Source organism: Tripterygium wilfordii, chromosome 15 (assembly GCF_013401445.1).
Source record: "Tripterygium wilfordii isolate XIE 37 chromosome 15, ASM1340144v1, whole genome shotgun sequence".
NCBI classification, from domain to species: domain Eukaryota; kingdom Viridiplantae; phylum Streptophyta; class Magnoliopsida; order Celastrales; family Celastraceae; genus Tripterygium; species Tripterygium wilfordii.
Window position 1 is genome coordinate 5,265,587 of NC_052246.1, and position 24,026 is coordinate 5,289,612.

The window sequence follows — 24,026 nt, forward strand, 5'->3', positions numbered from 1 at the left end:
ATGGTGCACAAGCACCTAAACTTGATACGTTATTGAATGAAATATTAGGTATAAATGGAGAGGAAGATATGTTTTTAAAATGAATTTATCCCAAAAAAAATCACTATTCCTCGAAACTCAAATATTTTATTTTAGGAAATGATCCCACTAGAACGGTGGTGGGAGAGTGAGAACTCCACTTATCAATTAACATAGATAGTTACTTGCAATGACCAAGAACCAAGAAGTTATAAAGTTATAGTGAGAGAGACGGGTGCCAGGGCTCTGCTGTAAAAAAATTACAGCAGGCCCCGCTGTAATAACAATTTAAGACGAAAAAAATTTGTTATTTCATTTTGAAAAAATTATAGATGTGTAGTTTATGATCTAACGAATGCAACGATATATTTTTTGTTCAAAACAAAAATCATATGCTATATGAAAAATGCTTAACAATTTTAGACCGTCGGATATAAACTCAAAACTTTCGGTGTCTGGATCAAGATGAATTTGATTTTTGTTTCGAACAAAAAATATATCGTTAGATTCGTTAGATCATAAACTACACATTTATAATTTTTTCAAAATAAAATAAAAAATTGTTGGGACCCAAATTACCTACAGTGGGATCTACTGTAGTTTTTACTACTGCAGACCCCTGTCACCCGAGAGAGACGTAATCATTTCTTGAAATCCATAATTAATTATTACCTTTTTAATTTTTATATGCACTAGTGTACATGAAAACTCACGGTAGCTAATATGGGAACGCACACATAGTAAAGTACCTCCTATACCCACCGTTGCTCTTTCCATTTCGGTTTTTTTTAAATCCCATCTTGGGTCGGGCCGGTCCGACGCATATTATGAATTATGATGATAATTCTCGTTCTTTCGCATTGATATGAAAGAAAAAGGAGTTATTCAAAGTATTCAACGACCTTCTCTTGACTTTTATGAGCAGACTCGCTTGCGCCTCTCTCTCTCTCTGTTTCTCTAATGGATCTGTAACAACAACAACGTACGTTCTGTATTCTCTCACACACAGGTACGCGCTTTAACTCCTTCATAATTTATCTTCTTGTTCATGCTCAATTTGGAAACCACAGATTCTTTCTTGGAATTCAAAAACATTTGCGTGCTGAATCTTGCTCCGATTTTCACTTCCTAATTTGAGATTTACTCTTCTTGTTTCAAATGAATTTGTTGTCTTCCTCGAAACGGTAACTGCAGAGACTGACTGTTGAGTTTCAAATTTCTGTTAAATTCATTTTTCTCGGCTGCCAAACGAATCTTTTTCTTTTTGTTCCCTTTAGTTACGACAAGTTAATATAGTTTTGGTTATACTCTAGGTTGTAAACCTAGAACTGGAAAATGATTCCGGCTCTGCTCAGTTGTATTCTTATAGAGCTTCATATTTACCAAATTTTTTGACGGTATAACAGTATAATCACAATTATCATAGACTCTCAATCTAAATTGATATTTTGAGTTGTGTGAAGTCTGTTAACTTCCAATTTTTTGCTTGTATTGCATGTGATGCTTGTTCTCATGTGGAAAAAAAATCATGTCGAGTTCTATTGGAAGTATGTCATTAATATTAAGATTTAGGACAATAGTTATTGGTTGGTCTTTATAAAATGCTTGGAGTACGTCAATGTTTAAATTTTGGGAAATATGGTGCCTCAATGCTAGAATTATTTGTTCTGTTTCATTTTTTCCCTAGTTTACTGTTTTGATCTTTATGGCTGGTATAGTGGCATGTTCCTGCTCTGTAAATTTGCTGATATTGTATAATGGAGATTGATGCGAAATTTATTTTTTCATCATTTTTAGTTTTTGGAAAAAGTTAAGATACTCATTTTTGGTTTTGCTCTTCAGTAATTACAAATGACTTGTTTCTCCTATCTCAAGTCTTTAACCTGGTATGTTTCACATGCAAGTTTTTCACCAATCTTTGACTTTTGAATCTTCCACATAAAATGAGTTGGTAAAGTTTTTGGCAGTTACTGTGGGCTTTGTGATTATAGGTTTCTTAATCCCAATATCTTTCTAAAAGACAATATGGCATCATAATCATGAGAAGGTTAACATATGTATTCTGTTTTTTCCTTCAATTTGATAAGTCACCGAAATTGGTAATGTAACTTTCAGTATTGTTAGTGCTCATTGCTAAGTCCCTACCTAGCTATATAAAATGTAGACTCTCTATGTCCATGGGAGAGATGATTAATTAAATGGACTTCTCATATATTCAACCTCGATGAGTTTGAACTAAGTGAAGACATTTTTGTCTAAGATCTTTTATGCTTTTATTGCTGATTTTTTGATGCTGTTGTTGACTTGGGTAGGCTTATGTGTAAATTGCATGATACATTTTGTTTTCCCTTCAACCCCCTTTTCATACTTATTTTTCTTTGTAGTTGTAGGCTTATAGCTTCTTACAACATTTGGAAGTTGGTACATCCAATAAACACACTTTGGTAATTTCGGAAAATGAAATGCGAAAAAATAAAGGAAAATGAGGTAAAATCTCGGTCTGAGTGTTGATCATGGGAAAAATTAGCCATTAAGGATTCAGAGGCTGTCTTGAAGAGGATCTAGAAGTGCCAATGCAATGTCTTCTAACAAGAATTCAACACAAGTTCTGAACAACAGTTGGAATCTGGATCGAAGGCCTGATTTAGTGAACAGGTATTATTTAAACTGAAAGTGTGGAAAATGCTTCATGGAAATTCTTTCATTTAGATCACTTTTTAGATAAAATTCGATATTGTTATGTAATTGTATTGTAGAGAATATCATTGATTTGAAATACTCGATGGTTGGATCTACATAACTTTGAGTCTTTTGACAATTTTATTTATAGGAAATTGTTAAGAGATGACAACTTCAATTATTTGCAAGACCAAGAGGCTATGGTACTGGTCTCGTGCATTGATCTATAGATAATTATTGGTACTATTCTGAAGCTTTATAGGGTTCTCTAACATAAGTAATTTGCAAAAAGGAACTTCATTCCCAAGCCACATCACAGAAAGAGGAGATCCAGACCCTTCATCAACAAATTGATGTTTCCTGTATGAAGGTAACATTTCTGTGGTAATCATCATAATAGTTGCTCTATAATTCTGAATTGTGTCGTAATGCTGTTGGAGCAGGAACAACAACTATTGAATGAAAAGTATGCCCTGGAGAGGAAAGTTTCAGACTTAAGAATGGTTTGTACATTTACTGGAAATCATCCTGTCTCCTGTCCTCCTTTTTATTGATTTCTGTTACCAAACTGGATAATCTATGTATCCTTTCTTTCATGCTCTTGAGTCTTAAGTAACTCTATGGTGAGTGATAGGCAATTGATGAGAAGCAAAATGAAGCTATCACTTCTGCTTCAAATGAGTTGGTTCGTAGGAAAGGTGATCTTGAAGAAAATTTAAAGTTGGTGCATGATTTGAAGGTATGAGATGGGTTTTATTTCCAAGGTGTGTTTGTATTAGTGTGGTTATTTGATGCTGCTTCATAGTCTATATAGCTGTCCAGTGATTGGGTACAACGGTACTAGAATAGAGTACTGAGAATGTTAGAGATATCTATGTTTATAAATGCTGAGATATGTAAACACTGATGTAATCAGGCTGTGTTTGAGTTCAATGAATTGAAATTTTGGGCAAAGATTTTTGGGTCCAATAGGCCCTGATGACGAAGTCAATTTGGAAACACAATGAAATGGGTGCAGAATGCTTGTGCAATGGGAAATATTAACATAAATTTCTATTAGTGACAAAGATATTGAGTGATGGCCACAACAGAGTTCTCAGACTTTAATACTACAAGAAACTAGAACTAATTTTATTTGATTCATCCTTGCTTTGGCCCTTCAGTGGGATCAAAGTACAAAAGGAGTATTTCATATCTGGTGATCAAAACATACCAGAAACTTAAGTTGAAGCAAGCCACCAAAACTAGATCCATGCATGTCGACTCTTAGAATAACTTTAAACAGGAAACTGAATATATGTTAACAATGACCATGCCTTGTCCAGCTGAAGTATGAACTTCATTCATAAGGACGAAATCGAGAATAAAATTTAACTTATAGAAAGAGGTGCTTCCCTTCTGTAGCCTGGAGTTAAATTGTTATCTTATGTTATGATTCTATCATCACATAATATCGGTTGAATGACAAAATAACTACTCTTAACGCCCCTAACCTTTGTGAGAGCCCCTAGTGTTGGGTCTTGTTTGTTGTTCACGTGTTGGGCTGTCGGAGTTTTCTCCCTCATACGTGAGGGGGAGTATTAGAATATGATATAAATTATGTGTAACGCCCCAAACCAACAAGTTAACTTATTGGGTTGAATGACAAAGTAATTAATCTCACTCTTTAACTCTTAAAATTAATATACCTCAGTTCTTTTGGTTTTTGAATTTTATATTAAATTTATGATGAACAAGAAAGGTTGTAAGTTTTGTGCATTTTTTATGTTGTTCTTGATTTATGAGAATCTTAAAAATAGTCCATCTTTGTAAGATCCTTTTATTACTTAATCAGAGAGACAGACAACAATGATTAAGTTTCTTGATAGTAATGACTTTCATTCTCTTCATGTATACATGTTTCTTATGTTAACCAGTCATTGAGTTGTCAAAGTTATTTTCAGATTCTTTTTACTCTGCCTAAGATTTGCCACCATTTAAATTATGTTGTCCTGGACAGACTTGCTTGTCATATCACCTGCAAAGTTTATTCGAGGTGGGTTGCAAGCTTTTTCATGTAGCATCAATCAGCTAGTTTTCAATTGCATGTAAGCTGAATTATGTCATTGAGCAGTCTTGTCATTGAGTATGTATATCAATGTGTCGCTGCTAAAAGAATCCAGCCTCCCCTCTTTACTGATGGCAGGCTTTGAAGCAGTTATATCTTGAGCTGTGGTGACAAAGTAACATTATTGTTTAGAAAATGCTGTTTTTTTTTTTTTTTTTTTTCCTGAAAGTTTATTATGTGGTTATCTTTAGGCTGCAGAAGATGAGAGATTTGTTTTCATGTCATCAATGCTTGGTGTATTGGCTGAATATGGAATTCGACCTCATGTGATGAATGCTTCTGAGATATCCAACTGCATAAAGGTACAGCTTTATACCTCACAGGTTATGTATGAATGTTATGCATTGGGAAATGATGATTATGACATACCGGCTACACCTTCGTTTGATATGGTTTGTGATTTTGATGTTTCCCTTACATCTTGTGGACCTGAATTCTCTTATCATGTCTAAACAGAATTGGGTTGGTGTGGGTGGGGAATCGGTGGTGACAAAATATCATGGGAGTAATCAAAATCATTTACATCTAGGAATTAGGATGCTAGCTATAACCTGCAAGCATTCCAATATAGATATCTATGACAGCTTTGGCAGTTTCTGATGCATTTGATTGGCCGTTGGGCTTTGAGTATTCATAGATGGTATAAAATAATATGAATAAGGCTGTGTGCTGCTAAGAAAATTGGCGGCTTGTGTATGTTGTAGTAAGGTGTCATGCTGGTAAAGTGTGTGATTTGCTTCTTTGTTGGAATTTGGAAAGCTTCATACTCTATCCTTTTATGGCCAGAAAACATGATCTAGAGGACAAGACTAGTTGACATCATACAAGTGGCGAAAACTGTGGCCAATACTGTCTGGCTTCTATGTTTGACAAAATCCTGCGGAAAACAGGAGTAATCATCAAATCTGATATTCCATGCTCATAAAATATCAATCCATTGAAAAATTTTGAACATAAATGTCATTAAGAAGTGATTAAATAACATTATACTTAAGTCAAAAATTTTGGAACTTATACAAATGAGAAAATGATGATACAGAAACCAATGTAGTGAAAGATTTGGAGTTGAGGATTATGGGATGAGGCCTTCATGTGAATGATTTATGAGATTTGATTCAATGGCTCTTAGCCAAACATAGAGGCCTATTTAGTTGTAACAACCTAGAATGGAATTTTTTTTGAATAATACAACCTTGGATGGAATTAACAGCCCAAACGGGCAAGAATTTGTCTTTGTACCCTTCTCCAATAATGGAGAGCTGACTGAACCCATAATTACTAACACTAGATTTCATCATATGCTTTCGTGGTAGAAACTGCTAGCGTCAAAGGTAGCTTCTAAAATCGGACATCCTTTTCTTGAACATGTTTTGGATCACGGTTTACTTAAGTTTGTTGTCCATAAGCCAATGGATGCCGATATTCATTCAAAATCTTTGTATCTATGGCCTAGGTTCCTTTGTTTCTGTACTAAAATTCTTTGTTTGATGTTGAATATTAGCAATCGAAATTGTTAACAGGAATGGCGTCTTAAGGTTTTGCTGTACTCTTGAAATCCATGTGGTTTCAAGTTTTAGTTCTTGTATGATGATGCTTTTACTCATTAAGCTATTGATTTTTGTCAAACAATAGAGTTACGACCCCCTTACTTCTTAAAATTAATTGCAGCGTTTACACGATCAATTGCAGCAGAAGATAAGAACATCGCATGTAAGTTTTGGTTTTCTTGTTCTTGCATTCTGTCTTGTTGAATTATGAAATTTAAAAAAAAATTCAGTGAATATTAGAGCATTTTGTTTCCAAAGCTGAGTGTTATTATCCCAGTTGTTTAACTATATTCATTTGTGCAGTTATTTATTTCATAGGTTCGGCTACTAATGTGCATACAGGTCTTTTTTTTTTTTTTATTAAGAATACTATAGTGAATCATTTTTTATTATAGATAGGACCAGGGGGAAGTGTTATCTCTTTTAGCTTCATGTCAAGACAAGCGAATTCATTTTCTTTTCTATTTCTTAGGGAAAATACAAAAAGAAATGATTAGCCTACCAGCCCTTGGTGGGGGAAAACAGGGGCTATGAAGGTTTGCAAACATTTGCTTTCCGTTGGTCACGTTCATGCATGCAAACCTACATATCTCCAACAGTAGTCAAATGTCTGTGTAGAATGTAGTATTCTTATGCATGCATCCTTGGACTCTTTATTTTTCTGTGGTTCTTGAAGGACTAGGAGTATTGGGTAGTATATGTAAAGATGAAATCGTATATTCATTATACTCCAAAGGAGAATACAAGAGTATATATACAATAACTCATGAGAAGACCAAACTACCCTTCAAGACTAAAAATATACACATATACACATCTATACACATCTCTAACACCCCCCCTCAAACTCAAGGTGGGTCAAACACCGAGAGTTTGCCAATGAGAAGCTGATGACGAGAAACAGTGTGAGACTTCGTGAAGAAATCCGTCAACTGTGCAGCAGAATAAGTGAAAGGTAGGGAGAGAACATCCGATAGAAACTGCTCACGAACAAAGTGACAATCAAGCTCAATGTGTTTCGTCCTCTCGTGAAAAACAGGATTGCAGGCAATATGAATAGCACTCCTGTTGTCACAATGCATCGGTGTTGGTCCAGAAATATGAACACCCAAGTGACTAAGGAGACGACGAAGATGAACAATCTCCTTAGCTGTAGTGGCCATAGCACGATATTCTGCCTCAATGCTCGAAAGAGAGACTACATTCTGTTTCTTGCTGCGCCAAGATATAAGAGAGTCACCAAGAAACACACAGTAGCCTGTAATAGAGCGACGAGAAGTAGGATCACCTGCCCAATCAGCATCTGAGTAGGCCTGAAGAGTGAGGGACGAAGATGATGGTAAGAACATGGACCGAGTCATAGTCCCACTGAGATACCTGAGAATCCGGAGAAGAGCACCATAGTGAACTGAGCTGGGAGCAGACATAAACTGACTCACAATACTCGCAGCATGAGCTATATCCGGACGAGTGATGCATAGGTACACAAGCTGACCAACAATTTGCCGATAGCGAGTCGGATCAGGAAGAGGCTGACCATCAGTTGGACGGAGCTTCACATTAAGCTCGAGAGGATTGTCAACACGGTGAGTATCTGAGAGAGCAGCCCGACGAAGAATGTCGGAGAGATACTTCTGCTGGGACAGCAGAATGCCATGATCAGAACGAGTAATCTCAATGCCAAGAAAATACCGGAGAGATCCAAGATCTTTCATTCTGAACTGAGACTGAAGATGTTGCTGAAGATACTGAATGGCAGCAGTATCATCACCTGTAATGATCATATCATCCACATACAACAACAGAATCGCCCGCCCCTGAGGGGATGACCGAACAAAGAGAGAGTGATCCTGAGAGCTCTCAATAAATCCAGCCTGAGTCACCACCTGACGAAACCGCTCAAACCAAGCCCGAGGGGCTTGTTTGAGACCATAGATAGCCCGGCGAAGGCGACAAACATGCTGAGGAGGAGTCCGAAGTCTGGGAGGGGGCTGCATGTAGACAATCTCTGAAAGATCACCATTGAGAAAGGTATTCTTCACATCCATCACATCCATCTGAAGAAGAGGCCACTGACTAACGACAGCAACTGCCAAGAAAGTGCGAACTGTAGTCATCTGAGCAACAAGAGCAAAAGTCTCATCATAATCAATACCATGCACCTGAGAAAAACCTCTAGCAACAAGACGAGCCTTATAGTGCTCAATAGACCCATCAGGGCGACATTTAACTCGATAAATCCATTTGCAGCCAATAGGCCTAACACCAGCAGGAAGAGGAACCACATCCCAAGTCCGAGTCTCCCTAAAAGCCTCAAACTCCTCTGCCGTAGCCTGCTGCCACTGAACTAACTGAGAGGCCTCACTGTATGAGGTAGGCTCAGACTCCGAATGAAGAGCAGTAAGAAAAGCAGTAAACTGTGGAGCATAAGTAGAAACAGAACTATAACCATACCTCTCCACAGGGCGACGCTCGCGCTGAGGATAGCGAGGAGCAGGAGGATCCATACTAGCAGGGGATGTACAGGTGGTCGAGGAGGATGAGGTAGAATCAGGACTAGCAGATGGGACATAGTCAAGATCACGGGTGTAGTGAAGAGGATAAGGAGTAATACCAGGTGAAAGAGGAGGAGATGAAGGATCAGGTGCAGTGGGAATGGGATCAGGTGTAGAAGAGGAGGAGGAAGATGGAGGATCAGGCTCAGTAGGAGCAGAAGCCGAGAGAAGGGAAGAAATGGGAATATCTAGAATGGATGTAGAGGAAACAGGAGGAGGGGGAAGAGATGTCAGGAGTAGGTGAGGGCGGAAGCGTAAGAAAGGTAAGATCTTGAGATGACGAGAGATACGGACGCGCCGAGTCAAGGGATCATAGCAATGATAACCCTTGTGTTCAGCACTGATACCGAGGAGAACACATTTGGTAGAAACAGGGGACAACTTGGAATGCTCAGGAGGAGGTAATAGGACTAAACAAGTGTAGCCAAATGTGCGAAGACGAGAGTAGTTAGGTGGGGAGCTGAATAGCCGCTCATAAGGAGAGATACGACCAGGCAGGACTGAAGAGGGAGTAATGTTGATTAGATTTACTGAAGTGAGAACAGCCTCAGCCCAGTAAGAACGAGGCACAGAAGCCGAGAGGAGAAGCGCCCGAGTAGTCTCTAGAATGTGTCGATGCTTCCTCTCAGCAACACCATTCTGCTCATGTGTGTGAGGACATGAGTGCTGAAAAATGGTACCATGAGAGGAGAGCAACGCGCGCATACGAGAAGACAAGTACACAAGTACTCAAGAGCACAATCAGAACGGAGCGTCTTGATGCAACAACCAAACTAAGTGAAAATCATAGTGGTAAAACTGTCATACACATCGAGAATCTCAGAGCGATGCTGTAAGAGACAGACCCAAGTATAGCAAGTAAAGTCATCAATAAAGGAAACATAATAACGATAACCACAAATAGAAGGGAGAGGTGCAGGGCCCCAAATGTCTGAATGTAATAGATCAAAAACACTAGAAGTTTGGGATACACTTGGGGAAAAGGGGAGTGTTGTAGCTTTAGCAAGCTTACAACCAAGACAAAGACTAAAAGCAGAAAATGAACTACGACCGAGAGCTCCAGACAAGGAGAGACTCTTCAGTCGCGACTCAGAAATATGACCTAATCGTCTATGTCATATATCAGAAGTAGGGGAGGCAAGACCGCAAAAACTGGGACGCGAGGAGGGAAGGTGGAGAGACTGGAGATGATAGAGACCACCCACTCTACGACCACTGCCAATCACCCGGCTGGTAGACGGATCCTGCACACGACAAGAAGAGGGTGTGAATAAAACATCATAGCCAAAATCACGTATACCACCAACGGAAATAAGATTCATGCTCAACTGAGGAGCATGAAGAACAGAGGGTAGAGAGAGATGGCCTGAGGGCTCTGAGGTGGTAGTAATAGAGCCAGCCTGAGAGACTCTCAATGGAGAACCATCAGTAGTGTAAATAGAGGGAATAGGAGGTGCGGGACTACAATCAGTCAACAGTGAGGCATCAAAGGTCATATGATGAGAAGCCCCCGAGTCAAAAATCCAAGTACTAGACATACCAGTGGCTGAGAAAGCAGAGGGTGCAGGAGTGCTACCAGTGCTGGTGGGAGCAGTCATCTGCTCAAGACGCTGTTGATACTGCTAGAACTGCTGAAACTGCTGAATATCAATAGGAGACATAGCAGAAGCAGGAGAAGGAGGTGCAGGAGTAACAACCGCAGCAATAGGAGTGGAGGCACGGCGGCCACAACCACGAGGTCCAACACGACGCTCAGGGTGAAGCTTCCAACAGTCATCCACAGTATGACCTGGCCGCAGGCAATGAGTGCAAGTAGGACGACCAGATGAAGGTGAAGGAGTTGTGCAAATACCAGAGGGTGCCGCAGCAAGAACACCAGAGAAACTAGAGGGTGCGGGAGGTGCCCTAACACCACCTTGCAGGTGCAGACGAGTCTCCTCGGCAACTAACTCAGCAACGGCATTCTCAAGACTGGGAGAGGGGTCGCGATGTATAAGCTGACCAACCAGAGAACGAAGCTCAGGGCGGAGAGCCATCAGAAACTCATACATATGACGCATATCCCAAAAAACCACATGAGTAGCAATATGACTGCCAGCAGGGAGGAAAACCTCTAGCTCACGCCAAAAACCACGCATGTGCTGATAGAACTGCTGGATAGACCTATCATCCTGACGAGCAGCAGCAGCCTGAGTAAGAAGAGAATACTGACGAGCCCCACTACGCTCAACAAAACGAGCAGTAAGAGACGTCCAAACCACATGGGTAAATCGAGTAACCAGATCAGGTCGAAGAGCTGGGTCGAGGGACTCAATGAGATAACTGGAGACTCGATTAGTCCGAAGACTCCAAGCAACTAAAACATCATCAGAGCAATTAACGGGTAGGCCATCCGTGAGATAAGATAAGAGCCCACGGCCAAACAAGGCATTACGAACCGTGGCACTCCAAGTAGGCCAGTCACTAGCTGAAGTGAGCCGAAAATTAGTCGAAGTAGGAAGGAAATCCCGAGGAAGGTCAGAGGTGGTCAAACCAACCACCGTCGATGAGGATGAAAGTGTCGTAGAACCAACCGAAGTTGACAAAGACCGAGAGGCGGAGGAACCAGTCCCTGGCAAGGGAGGAAAATCACTGTGCCCAAAGTAGACATAATACCACCGAAGGAGTCAAAGAGCGACTGTGGTGCACCAAAAAAAATAAATGAGTGCTGGTGGTGGCAGCACAATAGGAGTTGCTGGCTGAAGATGCGCGTGGCAGAGACAGAGAGCTGGGCCTGGAGAACAGAGCTGGCAGATACCACCGAACTGGACAGAGAGCACCGGAATGGACAGAGAGCTGGGCCCGAGAGAACTGAGCTGGCAAAGAGCATCGAAATGGGAGCAGTAACGCACTGCAGGAAGCTCGCCGGAGAAAGGAAAGGGCAGTGGTGCACGGCAGTGAGCTGGGCCGGGAGAACTGGGAGCAGCTGAACTAGGGTAGAGAGCTGGGCCGAAGGAGATGAGAGCAATGGCGCACAACAATGAGGTCGCCAGAGAAGGAGAGGGCAGTGGCACACGGCGGAAAGCTCGCCAGAGAAGAAGAGCGCCGCACCGCACGAAAAAAAATTTCAGGAGAAAAAAAACTTTAGCTCGATACCATGTAAAGATGAAATCGTATATTCATTATACTCCAAAGGAGAATACAAGAGTATATATACAATAACTCATGAGAAGACCAAACTACCCCTTCAAGACTAAAGATATACACATATACACATCTATACACATCTCTAACAGTATATTTTGATTGTGGTGTTATTGGGATAATAATATATGGACTTACTTTCATTGCAGGATAGGCTTAGAGAAGTAACATCCGTTCTGGGAACTCCTACTGGAAGCTTATTGCATGATAAAGATATCTCTGGCTATCGTGTTTTGAATGGCCAGCTTCCGAGCGAATCCATGGTACATTTGGCTTGCAATCTACTTGTTTCACTATTTCATTTTTTATTCTTATTTAGTTGCCACTCTCTCTCAATACAGGGTCAGCATGGTTTTCCTTCTGATCTCCAGCGTACAGAAGAACATCATTTGAAACCAAGTGAAGATATGTGGAGATATGTGAGTGACAATGACCCCACAAACAGGAGAACCTTAATATTTAATAGTGAGACCCGCCAACAATTCAATGGCAACAATGTCCAAGAGTTTTTGACAAAGAGTAATAGGTAGGCATCATTTATATGCTCTTGTTTCAGAAGATAATATCATTCCCTCCTCAATTGAGGCAGTTAAGATGGAATTGCAAGCTTTGTTAGATTAACTTTTCAATGCTGAAATAACTGCATCTCCTTGGTGCGAGCAATACCGATTGCAGAATGTTCCTGTTATGGTATCTACTTAGTTTTACTTAAACTTAATAGGTAGGCATCATTTATATGCTCTTGTTTCAGAAGATAATATCATTTCCCCCCTCAATTTAGGCAGTTACGATGGAATTGCAAGCTTTGTTAGATTAACTTTTCAATGCTAAAATAACTGCATCTCCTTGATGTGAGCAATACCGATTGCAGAATGTTCTTGTTATGGTATCTAATTAGTTTTATTTAAACTTAAGACTCCATAAAAATTACAACTAATCATATTTGATAATTAGGGGCATATATTAAAATTAGTCATATTCGATAACTGGGCATGTTTTCTTGAGTTGTGAATTCTCATGATGTACAAATTCAGGTACCTAGAGTTGGTTTTACATCTGTATTGCATGTCCGTAGATGGAATCATTGAATGTTTGCTAGATTTCACTTTGGTGGCTTTGTCCATAGTGTTGATATTGGCTAGTTAAAAATAACTACCGGAAAACTGTGTCTATATTATTCTTCATTTCAGACAGATTTTGTTTGATACTTTCTGAATGCCATAATTTTATTTATTTTCTGGTTTGTGAATATGAGTTACTAAATCGCGCTGTTGATTAATTTGTGCCATGCTTGCCAATTTGAAAGTAAATTGTGAATGTGCCAATAACTTCTGTGAATTACCACTCTAACCTGTTTGGTTGCATATTGTAGATATAGGCATGTTGCAATTTTTTATTCAATTTATCTGCTGTACTTCTTTAATGTGGTTGATGTTATGTATTTCCCTCTTATTTTACTTTCCAACAGTGCGCTTGCTGGTACTATTCCCAATAATTTGTTTGATAAAGGTGAAATTAAAGCAAGAGGAAGAGAGGCAGCCGACAATGCCTTTTCTCACACTGCAAGCATGCATGATGAGATTGCTTCCTCTGCCTCTGAAGGTGAAGGATATTCAAGTTTACAATGTAAGTTTCATGAACTATGATAAAATCTAATATGGCTTACTACAATTCAGAGGGCCCTGGCATAGAGGGTTTCCAGATTATTGGGGATGCTACGCCAGGAGAAAAGCTACTAGGATGCGGGTATCCTGTACGTGGCACGTCTCTTTGCATGTTTCAGGTAATTACTGTCATTTTCGATCATAATCCTCTCAAGTGGATTCAGAGTACGTAAATCACTGATGTTTTCTGTCTATTAGTGGATTCGCCATCTTGATGACGGCACTCGGCAGTATATTGAAGGTTAGTATTAATTGAATTAAAAGACAGTTACTTTTGTTGTTGGAGCTTATTTATATAATTATATACTTTTCTTGGGATTCAGGGGCCACCAACCCAGAGTACATTGTTACAGCTGATGATGTAGATAAACTGCTTGCTGTTGAGTGCATACCAATGGATGACCAAGGTCGTCAGGTTCGCCCAAAGAGAATACATTTTGTTGTCCTATGAAGCGTGAAGATCCATGTAAAACATTGTATTGCTATATAAAAAAATTTTAACCACGAAGATTGCATTGAGTATATGTGTTCTGTTGATATTTCAGCTTTTTTTTGGATTTTCTTGTGCATGAGAACCTTTTCAATCTTAGGAGTACATTAAGTATATGGATCTAGGGTCAATGTCCTGGACTTCGACTGGTCCTTCCTTTCTAAACTTTGCTACCTTAGTACCTGCAAATTTTAGTTCAGTATTTTCCAAAGATTCTCCCTGTTTGCTTCGCATGCATCGGCTTCCTCCTCTCCTCTCTTTTGATTCATAACACAACTATCAATTCCTCTCTTTCAAGATGCATTATCATCTCCTTCTTTTTTTATTTATGCTCCATTTTCTTGGAATAAAACTTCTCCATTGCAGCTTTTTTTTACTTTACAATATTGTTTTATTTTGTTTATTGATAGCTTGAAATGCAGTGAATTCGTGTCAAAATAAAGGCAACCATTGCAGTGCGGTATTACATTCTTCCTGTTTATTTATGTCAAAGTGTTAACTTTTCTCAGGGTGAACTGGTGAAGCTGTTTGCTAATGATCAAAACAAAATAAAATGTGGTAAGTATGTCTTTCTTCAAATCCTGAAAATAGGGCCTTTGGTATATTGTTGTACTCTTCTGGTTATATTTATATGAGGTAGATTTAGTTTACTTTTTTTTGCAAAGAATCAAGGTAGCTAATTAGTATTTTGAGCTTCCTCCAACACGATAGGGATATCGTATCACCCTAATTTACTATTGTAAATAGGGATTTGATTTGTAGATTCTTTCCATACATAACAGCTATAGATAGGCCAGTTGTTCTATTTAAGGTGAAAGCCTAAATTGAAAGAAGACAATTTTCCGGCAATCATAATTTTTCATGTTTTGGAATATAGGAGCTAATTGTATTTTCAGAAGTAAAATAGCGTGATATGAAATCCCTATTTGCAACCGTAAATCGTGATGATATGCTGTAATTCACTGCGTATCAGTATCATTGACAGATAGTTAATTCTTATTTGTTGTCGTACGTGGAATGTTGACATTTTGAGCTTCCTCAGATTCTTCTTGGGCCATGGGGCTTAAGAGTAGAAGTTTTATTATTGCTTCTTTTCCAGGAGTAGAAATCTGTATAACTCTAACTTAAGTAAAATAAACTCTCATGATTTTGTTGCATTAGATCATATAAACTATATTTCGTGCATTAATCTCAGCCACTATTATTGTAAAAATCACAAAACTGAATTGCTGAAGTTGATTGAGAATTTGTTGAATTTTCTGATGTTGGATGGAGATGGACATGCAGCAACTATGCACAGGATGGTTGGTAGATGTTCTAGCTCTTTCCTTGGAATAGCTAATGTATAAGAAAACTTTGATCATCTTGAAACTTGACTACACTTCTTGAGATACAGTTGAATGAGAAATGTTATTGAATTAAGCAACTTCAGACCTATACTTGTTTTGAAGCAATATATGGTGTTAGTTGCCAATTAGTTTCCTTTTCCCATCTTTCTTTTCTCCTTGATATGAATGTAGCATTTTAGCATTGTGGATAAGTTTGGCTTCATATGCTCTTAATGGATGTGCTTAATTTGTTGTGGTTTATCATATGTATGTGGGCCTTTACTGAACTTTTCTGCAGATCTGGATATGCAACTGGAGATTGATACATACATTTCAAATAGTCAAGCCACATTCAGTGTCCTACTGCTGGTAGGCTTGATTGAGTTTTTACAGCTGCTTCTCTTTCTTTAGAAGGCAATAGGGTGCTCTCTCTATCTCTGCTCCATATGATATAATTTTTTCCTAAATATTCGTGATGTAGATTGTATATCCTGAGAAGAAATTCTTTTAAAAAAGGAAAAGAGTTGGGGCACTAATGGTCCCTGAAGATCGGGTTCAATTTGGTTATCCAACTTTAGAGTTCGTCAATTTAGTCCTTCAACTTTGGTAATGAGAACAGTAGAGTAGAGTCCATAAATTGGTGACTCGGACAGTTGGATCCGATGCAAAGTTGTTTATAAATAAAGAAAGTTATCTTCTTTTTTTAATGTGACATGTCATCATACTTGATATGGTGTCTTTCAAGTACAGAGAATAATGCTTTTTGACGTGACAGCACTTTTGGTCTCTAATTCACCGTTACTAACATCTATTGTTTAAACTATTAATATTGACAGACTAAATTGAACAGTTTTAAAGTTGGACCAAATTGACCTTGTTCCCAAAGTTAGGGATGAGTCATGTCCCAAAAACAACTTGCTGGTTCCCAACAAGTGGGGGAGATTTGAGGCCGCAAGGCATGACAAAAGCTACTACCATCTGAGACATGTATCACCTTAAAAAAAGGATTACAACTGGAATGTCGAAAATATCTCACCAAAATGCCATATCATCACAGCCTTTTTGCACTGGATTTTTTTTTCTTTTCCCTGTTGTTTTTGTGGAATTTGCATATCTTCTATACATAATTTGAGCATTTTTATCAGTTAATGTGACTTTAATATGCAAAACAAGCAATGTTGTTCTGCTGTGTCAGTTAAGTAATCCTGCAATTTTACGTGAGAAGTATATAATTCATCTTAGCCAACTTTAGAACTCTTCAGCACAGATGATGCACCTTTCTGGTTTTTGCCTTTTACAGATGGATTCTTCTGAGAGTTGGGAACCAGCAACTCTTTATTTGAGACGGTCCAGCTATCAAATTAATATCAATAGCACAGAAGCCAAGGTCGTTGGCGAGAACTTTTCTAAAGAATTATCAGTACGTGCCTATAATAAATAGACTTGCCCTTCTATATTTCTTTCATCCTTCTTAAGTATTGATGTGTATTAGCTTATGAAAGTAAACTTAATCCAGTATGTTCTGTGCATGGTTCTGTGTTGTGGTTGCCACAATTGAAAATTTCAAGGAGATTACTCCAGAAGATGTTAATAAGTATTCAAATGCCAATCGATCGCATGTAACTAAGTTATGAAAGCAAATTAAAACCATTTTTATTCCTTGATTTCGAAGACAAACTCAAATAATTAATGTATATACCTTTTGCTGAACTACAATTAGGAATCAGTGGCCTTGTGCACTGGTTTGGATGCTAGTTTCCCACATTGCCCTACATGAGTATCTAAAAATTTCAGAAACGGTGTTCCATTGTTGATGTTTGATATTATTTTTCTTCCATCTACATTTCAGATCAAAATACCTTGTGGGCTCTCAACACAATTTGTTCTAATATGTTCTGATGGATCTTCACATTTTTTCAGTACATATAATGTTCGGTACGTACGATCTCCATATCTGAATTTCATTGAATTGATTATTCCTTCATTATTATTTTGTTTAGGAGTGTAACTACTTTTACCTTTTGATTGTTTTTGAGCAAAAAATATCAAAATTTTTTGAGGGAAGGGGGAATCGAACAATGCACATTGTGCAAGGAGTTGGCTACCACTAGGCAACAAGCTCCTTTTGTAAAATTTTCCTTATTTAATTGGATTCATATAAACATGAAGCTTTTTTTTACTCTTTCTTTGTAGCATGCGCGATACTCTTGCATTGACCTTGAGAATGTTCCAAACCAAGGTAATTTTCACATTGACTCAGTGTGCTTCAAATTTAGCTGGACTTTTGCTTATGTGCTTGGTCATTGTGTTTAATCACTATCCATGGGTAACATTTTCCTGGTGAAGAGAAACTTATAGTGTGTTGAATGTTGATACACAAATGTGTGTGTGTGTGTTTACATATGTACATAATTACATACTTATATGGTTGGTAACAAAGGCAGTAGGTGGGATAAATCTGATCTAACCACTGAATGAAAATGAGAAGAAAGATGTAAGATTAATTGAAACCCAACTAAAAGTGAAAAGTTCTGTAGGTTAAAACATCATTTGATTTTAGTTTTGCTTCTCCATCTTAATACAAGAGATGGTTGTGCAAAAGCTCTAGCTAGCATACCATCTTAATATTATGGTATGCAGAATTTTCTGTTCTTTTAATTTGTTTCAGAATTTCATGGAAAAATGTTTATCCGTCATCAATGGAAAACTTAAATTGTATAACCCCCTCAAATGTGCATTTTGGATGAGTGCAGAGGTAGGTGATAGACTAATGAATTTCTTACTGTGGGCAGGGAAGTAACTTTTCTAAAATGTTGATAACTCTTTCCAACGACTCCCACAAACTAATGTTATTCCCTCCGTGATTCCAATAGATTGAAAATAAGAAATTGGAAGAAATTTTTGTTTCAAATGGCTAGCGTCTGTTGTAATATGTTTAACAACCAAATAAATAACTAGTTGGAAAAAAAAAAGAGAGGAAATAAGTATTCATTTTTTTTCATTCTTTCTTAGTTTTTTTAATTCTTTTTCCCTTTGTGCTGGTGGCATATGCAATGTTTTTCCTTCTCAAAAATTGCTTTAGTTACATTGTTATTTCTGGAGCAGGCATTGGATGACAAGAGAAAAGGAAGAGCGTAGGACTTTTCAACATTTGTGTACACTATTATAGTCTGCATTCATTGAAGGTAGAAAAAGAAAAGGAGAATAAATTTGCGTCGAGGTTTGTGTCGTAGCCTTAATTGATGATAGAAACATTTATACAAGTGATTTTTTTACCTGTTGTATATCATGTTGTTGAACTCTTTATAGGCAATAGCTCTCACGAATATGCGGCAGCAGGTAGCATAAGAATATTTATGATAGATATGTACTGTTAGGATGTTATTCCACGGATTTATTGTAGTTTACAAAATTGCTCATGTTGTTTAGCTAGACTGAAATGGGCGCAATAACTGTACCGAATAAAGGTCAGTTTACTTGTTGAGATTGTTTAATTTTGAACTGCAATTCTGAAAGGAATTCTACAATTATGTTCATGATACTGCTTGGTTCATTTATTTTTTTGAGTTGGATCTTTCTTCCCTCTCTTGCCAAGCATTCTCTGGTGCATGTCAAATGCTAGCGTCATTAGATATAGAAACACCAAAATCCATGTACCAGTTTAAGTAGCTAGCGTTGTCATGATACAATAACAGTATATGTACTTGTAGATTGGATGTCTGTCTTTGTGGAAAATACTGTATCAGTTTGAAGCTATACATTTACCCAACTCTTCTCCTTGAAAAGGAAACTCCCTATGCCAGAGTTTGGAGACCTACAATGTGGAATAGTTTTACACACAGAGAATAGCATGCCAAAATACTGTGATTTACTTAAAATGCATTCGAGTATCCTGATTTGTAGATTTATAGTGGGCCTTATAGATATTTGGAAGATAATGATCCTATTAGTCGATGTCCAATTGGATCCTCTCCCCTCTTTGTTTAGCAAAAGGAGAAATTTGTGCCAAGAAAATAAGAACAGGAGAGGAAAACAGGGGAATGGTAGATTAGGATCACTGATGGATCACTCTAAATTACTGCAGTAGATAGAGTTACCTTGTCAGTTGTGGTTGCCAAACCTGGAAAAAGTGTGCTCAAATTGACAAATTCTATCCTGCCTTTTGTTTGTTAGTATATTGCATCATCTGACTAAATTACTCAACATTCTTTATTGTAATCCATTGTTGTCATGGATGATAGAAACTTGATCTCTTGTTGTCATAGAACAGTTTTGGTCAACAACTAATCTATCAACCTACGCTCTGTCTTGGTGAACTATTCATTCCCAGGAGGTAAGGTTCTGGCGGTCTGTCGTTTTATATTGTTATTACTTACAACAATAATATAGCTGATATATCTATACATTCCATCTTCTGATATGCGTATGTATCATTTAGAATAACCTCTTGCTTGCAAAGAATTAAATAATTATTAACCTTTATTTCTCATCAAGATAGCAAACATCTGACCAGTTGATGTTAGAGATGGGTTATCTTGAAAACTGGATAAGATGTTTCTGATTCTTGAAATGATGGAAATCATCTTTTTAAGAAGTATTTAGCAGAAAAGAGATTAGATGTTGTACCTACTCATGGAATTTAGCTTCATAATTGAAGTATCTCTTCTATATATGTACTTATTCCACTTTGTTATAAGAAAACGGTAAACAACTCCCATGTGTAAAACTTCCACAGTGAACGGATTGAGGGATGTACGTGGAATGTATGCAGATAATATGTGGGGACATGTGGGAAGAAATTGTTTTCAGGAATTGAACATGTGACGTCTAGGTTACACTACTACGACTCTACCACTAGGAGTCTAGGCCACATGTTCGCATGTAATTTAAATTTTATAATCTTGGGTGGGAAAAGGGTATGACATAGTTGTGACTTGGTTGGAGCTTTTGTCTAAGGTACAGTCAATTGCAAGCAAGAACTTGCAGACTCCATTGTTGAACTCCCTCATTTAGCCCATACCTTGTTACCCACTAAGATTAAGCCAACTCACATGCTTCCATGTGGTTTTCCTTGAAGACTTCAACCATTGGCTTACCTCACACACTTTTGTTGAAGATATTCCACAGATGCCACTCACCAACACTTCACCAACAAATTGAAAGCTTGGACTGTACTTTAGCATTTTATTGCTCACTTTGATGCCAAAAACAACCCAAATTATGGTCTTCAATGAATGAAAGAAAGGCAAAAAAAAAAAAAATCAATTCTCTTACCCAAAAGAATAAAGTAGAAGATAAGAGAGAAAGTGAGATAGACACATCAACTTCCCATCTCCTCTACTTTGCTTCCCTTCCCATCTAAGCCCCACAATTTCCTCTCTTTTTTTCTATAACCTCTTGCCTACCCACCAACCTTTTTTTTTCCTCTGCCTTTCTTTTTGAGCCAAAGAGTGCACATACTGAGGAAAGTAGGCACAGGGAAACGATTTGTTGCAAGATTTAGTGTTGTTTGGATTGATTCAGATTAAACATGGGTTCTTCTGAGAACCAAAGTCCGTGGGCACCATATGATACATACAGAGATTGTTCTCAAGGAATTTGCAGCATATATTGCCCACAATGGTGCTACATCATTTTCCCTCCTCCTCCTCCTCCATCTAGTTTTGGAGAAGACGACTCCGGCGCTGACTTCTCTCCTCTCATCATAGCGGTTATCGGTATCCTCGCCAGTGCTTTCATTCTGGTAAGTTACTTCACACTCATCTCAAAGTACTGTAGACGGCGAGGCCATGACAGTAGTTTCGTAGAATTCAGCGAAAACCGCGACCAAGCGAACAACGGTGAGGCATGGCCTGCAAATATTTCAGATGGATTAGATGAGACTCTTATAAAGTCCATCACGGTATGCAAGTACATGAAGAATGATGGGTTTGTTGAAAGCACAGATTGTTCTGTTTGCTTGAGTGAGTTTCAGGAAAATGAGAACCTGAGGTTGCTCCCTAAATGCAGTCATGCCTTTCACATCCCTTGTATTGATACATGGTTGAAGTCTCACTCTAACTGTCCTCTCTGCCGTGCCGCTATTACTCCTGCACATATCATTCCCTCTAACCAGACACAATCACAAGCGCAAGCACAAGCAGGAAATGTGCAGATATCAGCATTGGAGTACCAGAACAGAAATGATTCTGTTGTGGTGATTGAAGATTTAGAGGTGGGTGTTTGTGAAGATTGTGTAGTTGATGTTCCAAAGACAGCAAGTGAAGGTACCAGAGAAGATGCTGTACAGACAATGAGAAGGTCAGTTTCATTGAACACTGGTTTATGTGAAGCTCAAGTTTCCATTGCTGATATATTACGCCTAACCGAAGACGACGAAGATGATGATGGTTTACAACTAGAAAGGTTAGAGAGGAACAGAGATTCAGTATTGAATTTGGTTGCAATGAAGAGATCAATTTCAACTGGGAGATTCATGTTAACAAGGTCTGAGAAAGGTTGGAGTTCTACTATTCTCAATTGATCAAGATTTTTTTAAAAAAAAATTTTCAGAATGTATAAAAGGTGATTGCTTGTTTGTGTAACATAGAAGATACACCACCATATATAGAGAATGGAGACATTTAACTTTGACACTGAATCTTTTGTGTCTTCATACAGATCTCAAGATTCTTTGCAATTTTAATCTTCTACAAATACAGTTTCAATCTAAGGGTCTGAATATGGCCATATCATTAATCTTCTAGACTTAAAAAAGAAAAAAGAAAAAAGAAAACTATAGCGGCCCCTTCTTCCTCAAATTTTCTTTCTACTCAAGTTTCTCTCGTAGTGCGGATCTAAGGTGGAGGATTTGTTGTTATTTTGTAGGTCTAGTCGACAATCTTCGTTCTTTTTAATAAGGAATACGCAAGGTTTCTTTACCACACCGTCTTTATAGAGATGAAATCTGGTTCTTCTCATCCAGTTGTCGTGGATTCTTCACAATATCGGTTCTGTTGGTGTATTCCAATGATACATATTTGGTGCACAGTGATAGGGCTCTTAGATATGGCGGAGATGGTCTTTCTTGATGAAGGGGAAACCAAAAATATTGATCCAATCCATGTGTTTTATTTTACTTTTCTGTTTTTCTTTAGTCTGTCCGAATTAAACCCGAGACAGTGTTATTCAAATACATCTCGGTGTTGCCTGATGTTGCTTGGTGTTAGTTTAGTGTTTATTCTTCAGTTTTGTAGTTCCTCCACTAGTGTTTGTAAATTCCTAGGCGGCTAACGTGGTGTTAGGTTTAATGTTTGTTACTATAGAATGAAGTACTGGTTTACACCCTTCATAAAAAATTAAAAAAAAAAAAAACAACTTTAAACAAATAGAATTATAGGAATCTCAATGGGTCATGACACATTGCCATTTTTCAAAGGCATCAGGTTATGGATATTGTTTTTAGACTTGTGGGCACTGAATGCTAAATGCATAGATTCTTGGCTGCTTGAATTGCATATCACTGGAAAATTCAATCCAAACTAACTCAACCACTAATAGTGATTGTGTCACTTAAATAAATAATTAATTTCAAATTTCAAATTACTTTTTCTTTAATTGTTTTTATATTATATGATATGTTAAAAAGACAACCAATGCCGTGAAAGCACTTGTTACAAATACATTTATTAATAAATCATGATAATACCAAAAGTAGCTTTCTAATGGAACGTTTACACGTGTCACCACATAGATTGAAGAAGAGGAGATCGGGCTATGGAGTTTCTCAACCAATCCAGATGTCACCTCGATCTATACTCTTCAGTATGCTCTAACAGGCATGGCCTCGGGAACCCCAGGTGACCAAAACACCTCGGGTTATCGAGGAACACCCATTACCGGACAGAAAGGAGATCTACAACAGATCTTTAGGGGATTCACCCTACAACATATCTACAACAAAAAAAAAGAGAGGCAATTAGTAATTTGAAATTCATATAAAAGGGGACCTCCACTCAGGTAAATCACTCTCACTTTCTCACTATTTAGTATTTACTACTAGGTAAAGAGAGGGTTCTAAATATAAGAGTTATCTTACTAGTCTTACTATCTACCAATGTAACTTGATCACCGTAGTATCCCCAGAGGTATATCTTGGGATCCCAAAACCCACATTTTCTACCTTTGCATAGAAAGAATAACAATCTCATGATCGCTAGTTTGATCAGTTGAGAGTCTGAGACGCCTACAAAACCGAACACTGGTTACCGAACAATTGAGAAATTGGTCCGATTTTACTGGTAATCAAATCATAGTAAGTCTTCATGACCAAACAGAGTACATGACAAAATTCCAGGCTTGCTATACTTTATGCTTACCGCTTTCTTTGATGAATTAGAATCCAAAGGTAGCTCCCACCATGATTTGTTTATTTATTTATTTAATGTGTTTGGTCTATCTCCATGATTGCTTCAAC

The 24,026-nt window shown here is 38.0% G+C and overlaps 2 protein-coding genes across 5 annotated transcripts; both read left to right on the top strand.

The window, feature by feature from the left end:
• Positions 1-887: 887 nt before the first annotated feature.
• Positions 888-19,107, top strand: LOC120016648. 4 transcript variants are annotated; one of them, XM_038869518.1, is made up of 20 exons: positions 888-1,027; positions 2,403-2,673; positions 2,849-2,900; positions 2,990-3,067; positions 3,141-3,200; positions 3,332-3,436; positions 4,996-5,106; positions 6,473-6,514; positions 12,239-12,352; positions 12,431-12,615; positions 13,558-13,691; positions 13,766-13,872; positions 13,952-13,994; positions 14,077-14,168; positions 14,753-14,801; positions 15,870-15,940; positions 16,872-16,991; positions 17,421-17,506; positions 17,765-17,810; positions 18,677-19,107. In XM_038869518.1, exons 2-20 carry the CDS (start codon positions 2,597-2,599, stop codon positions 18,707-18,709), a joined length of 1,605 nt encoding a protein of 534 aa, XP_038725446.1. In that variant the 5' UTR covers positions 888-1,027; positions 2,403-2,596; the 3' UTR covers positions 18,710-19,107. The 4 variants fall into 4 exon arrangements, 3 of the variants coding, with proteins under 3 accessions (XP_038725446.1, XP_038725447.1, XP_038725445.1); XR_005472017.1 differs by lacking the exon at positions 888-1,027 and having other exon boundaries at positions 1,443-2,673; positions 18,677-18,791; positions 18,881-19,107; XM_038869517.1 differs by lacking the exon at positions 888-1,027 and having other exon boundaries at positions 1,443-2,673.
• A 138-nt stretch (positions 19,108-19,245) lies between these two features.
• Positions 19,246-22,538, top strand: LOC120016651 (RING-H2 finger protein ATL52-like). The gene is made up of 2 exons (XM_038869520.1): positions 19,246-22,068; positions 22,439-22,538. Exons 1-2 carry the CDS (start codon positions 21,102-21,104, stop codon positions 22,465-22,467), a joined length of 996 nt encoding a protein of 331 aa, XP_038725448.1. The 5' UTR covers positions 19,246-21,101; the 3' UTR covers positions 22,468-22,538.
• Positions 22,539-24,026: the final 1,488 nt, after the last annotated feature.

Bases quoted from the DNA above. Each gene is read 5' to 3' on its own strand.
- LOC120016651 (XM_038869520.1), top strand. From the start codon at position 21,102: ATGGGTTCTTCTGAGAACCAAAGTCCGTGGGCACCATATGATACATAC. The intron at 22,069-22,438 runs GTTGGAGTTCTA...GTTATTTTGTAG, and splicing joins GTTAACAAGGTCTGAGAAAG to GTCTAGTCGACAATCTTCGT.
- LOC120016648 (XM_038869518.1), top strand. From the start codon at position 2,597: ATGTCTTCTAACAAGAATTCAACACAAGTTCTGAACAACAGTTGGAAT. The intron at 12,616-13,557 runs GTAGGCATCATT...ACTTTCCAACAG, and splicing joins TTTTTGACAAAGAGTAATAG to TGCGCTTGCTGGTACTATTC. The intron at 14,169-14,752 runs GTTCGCCCAAAG...AACTTTTCTCAG, and splicing joins TGGATGACCAAGGTCGTCAG to GGTGAACTGGTGAAGCTGTT.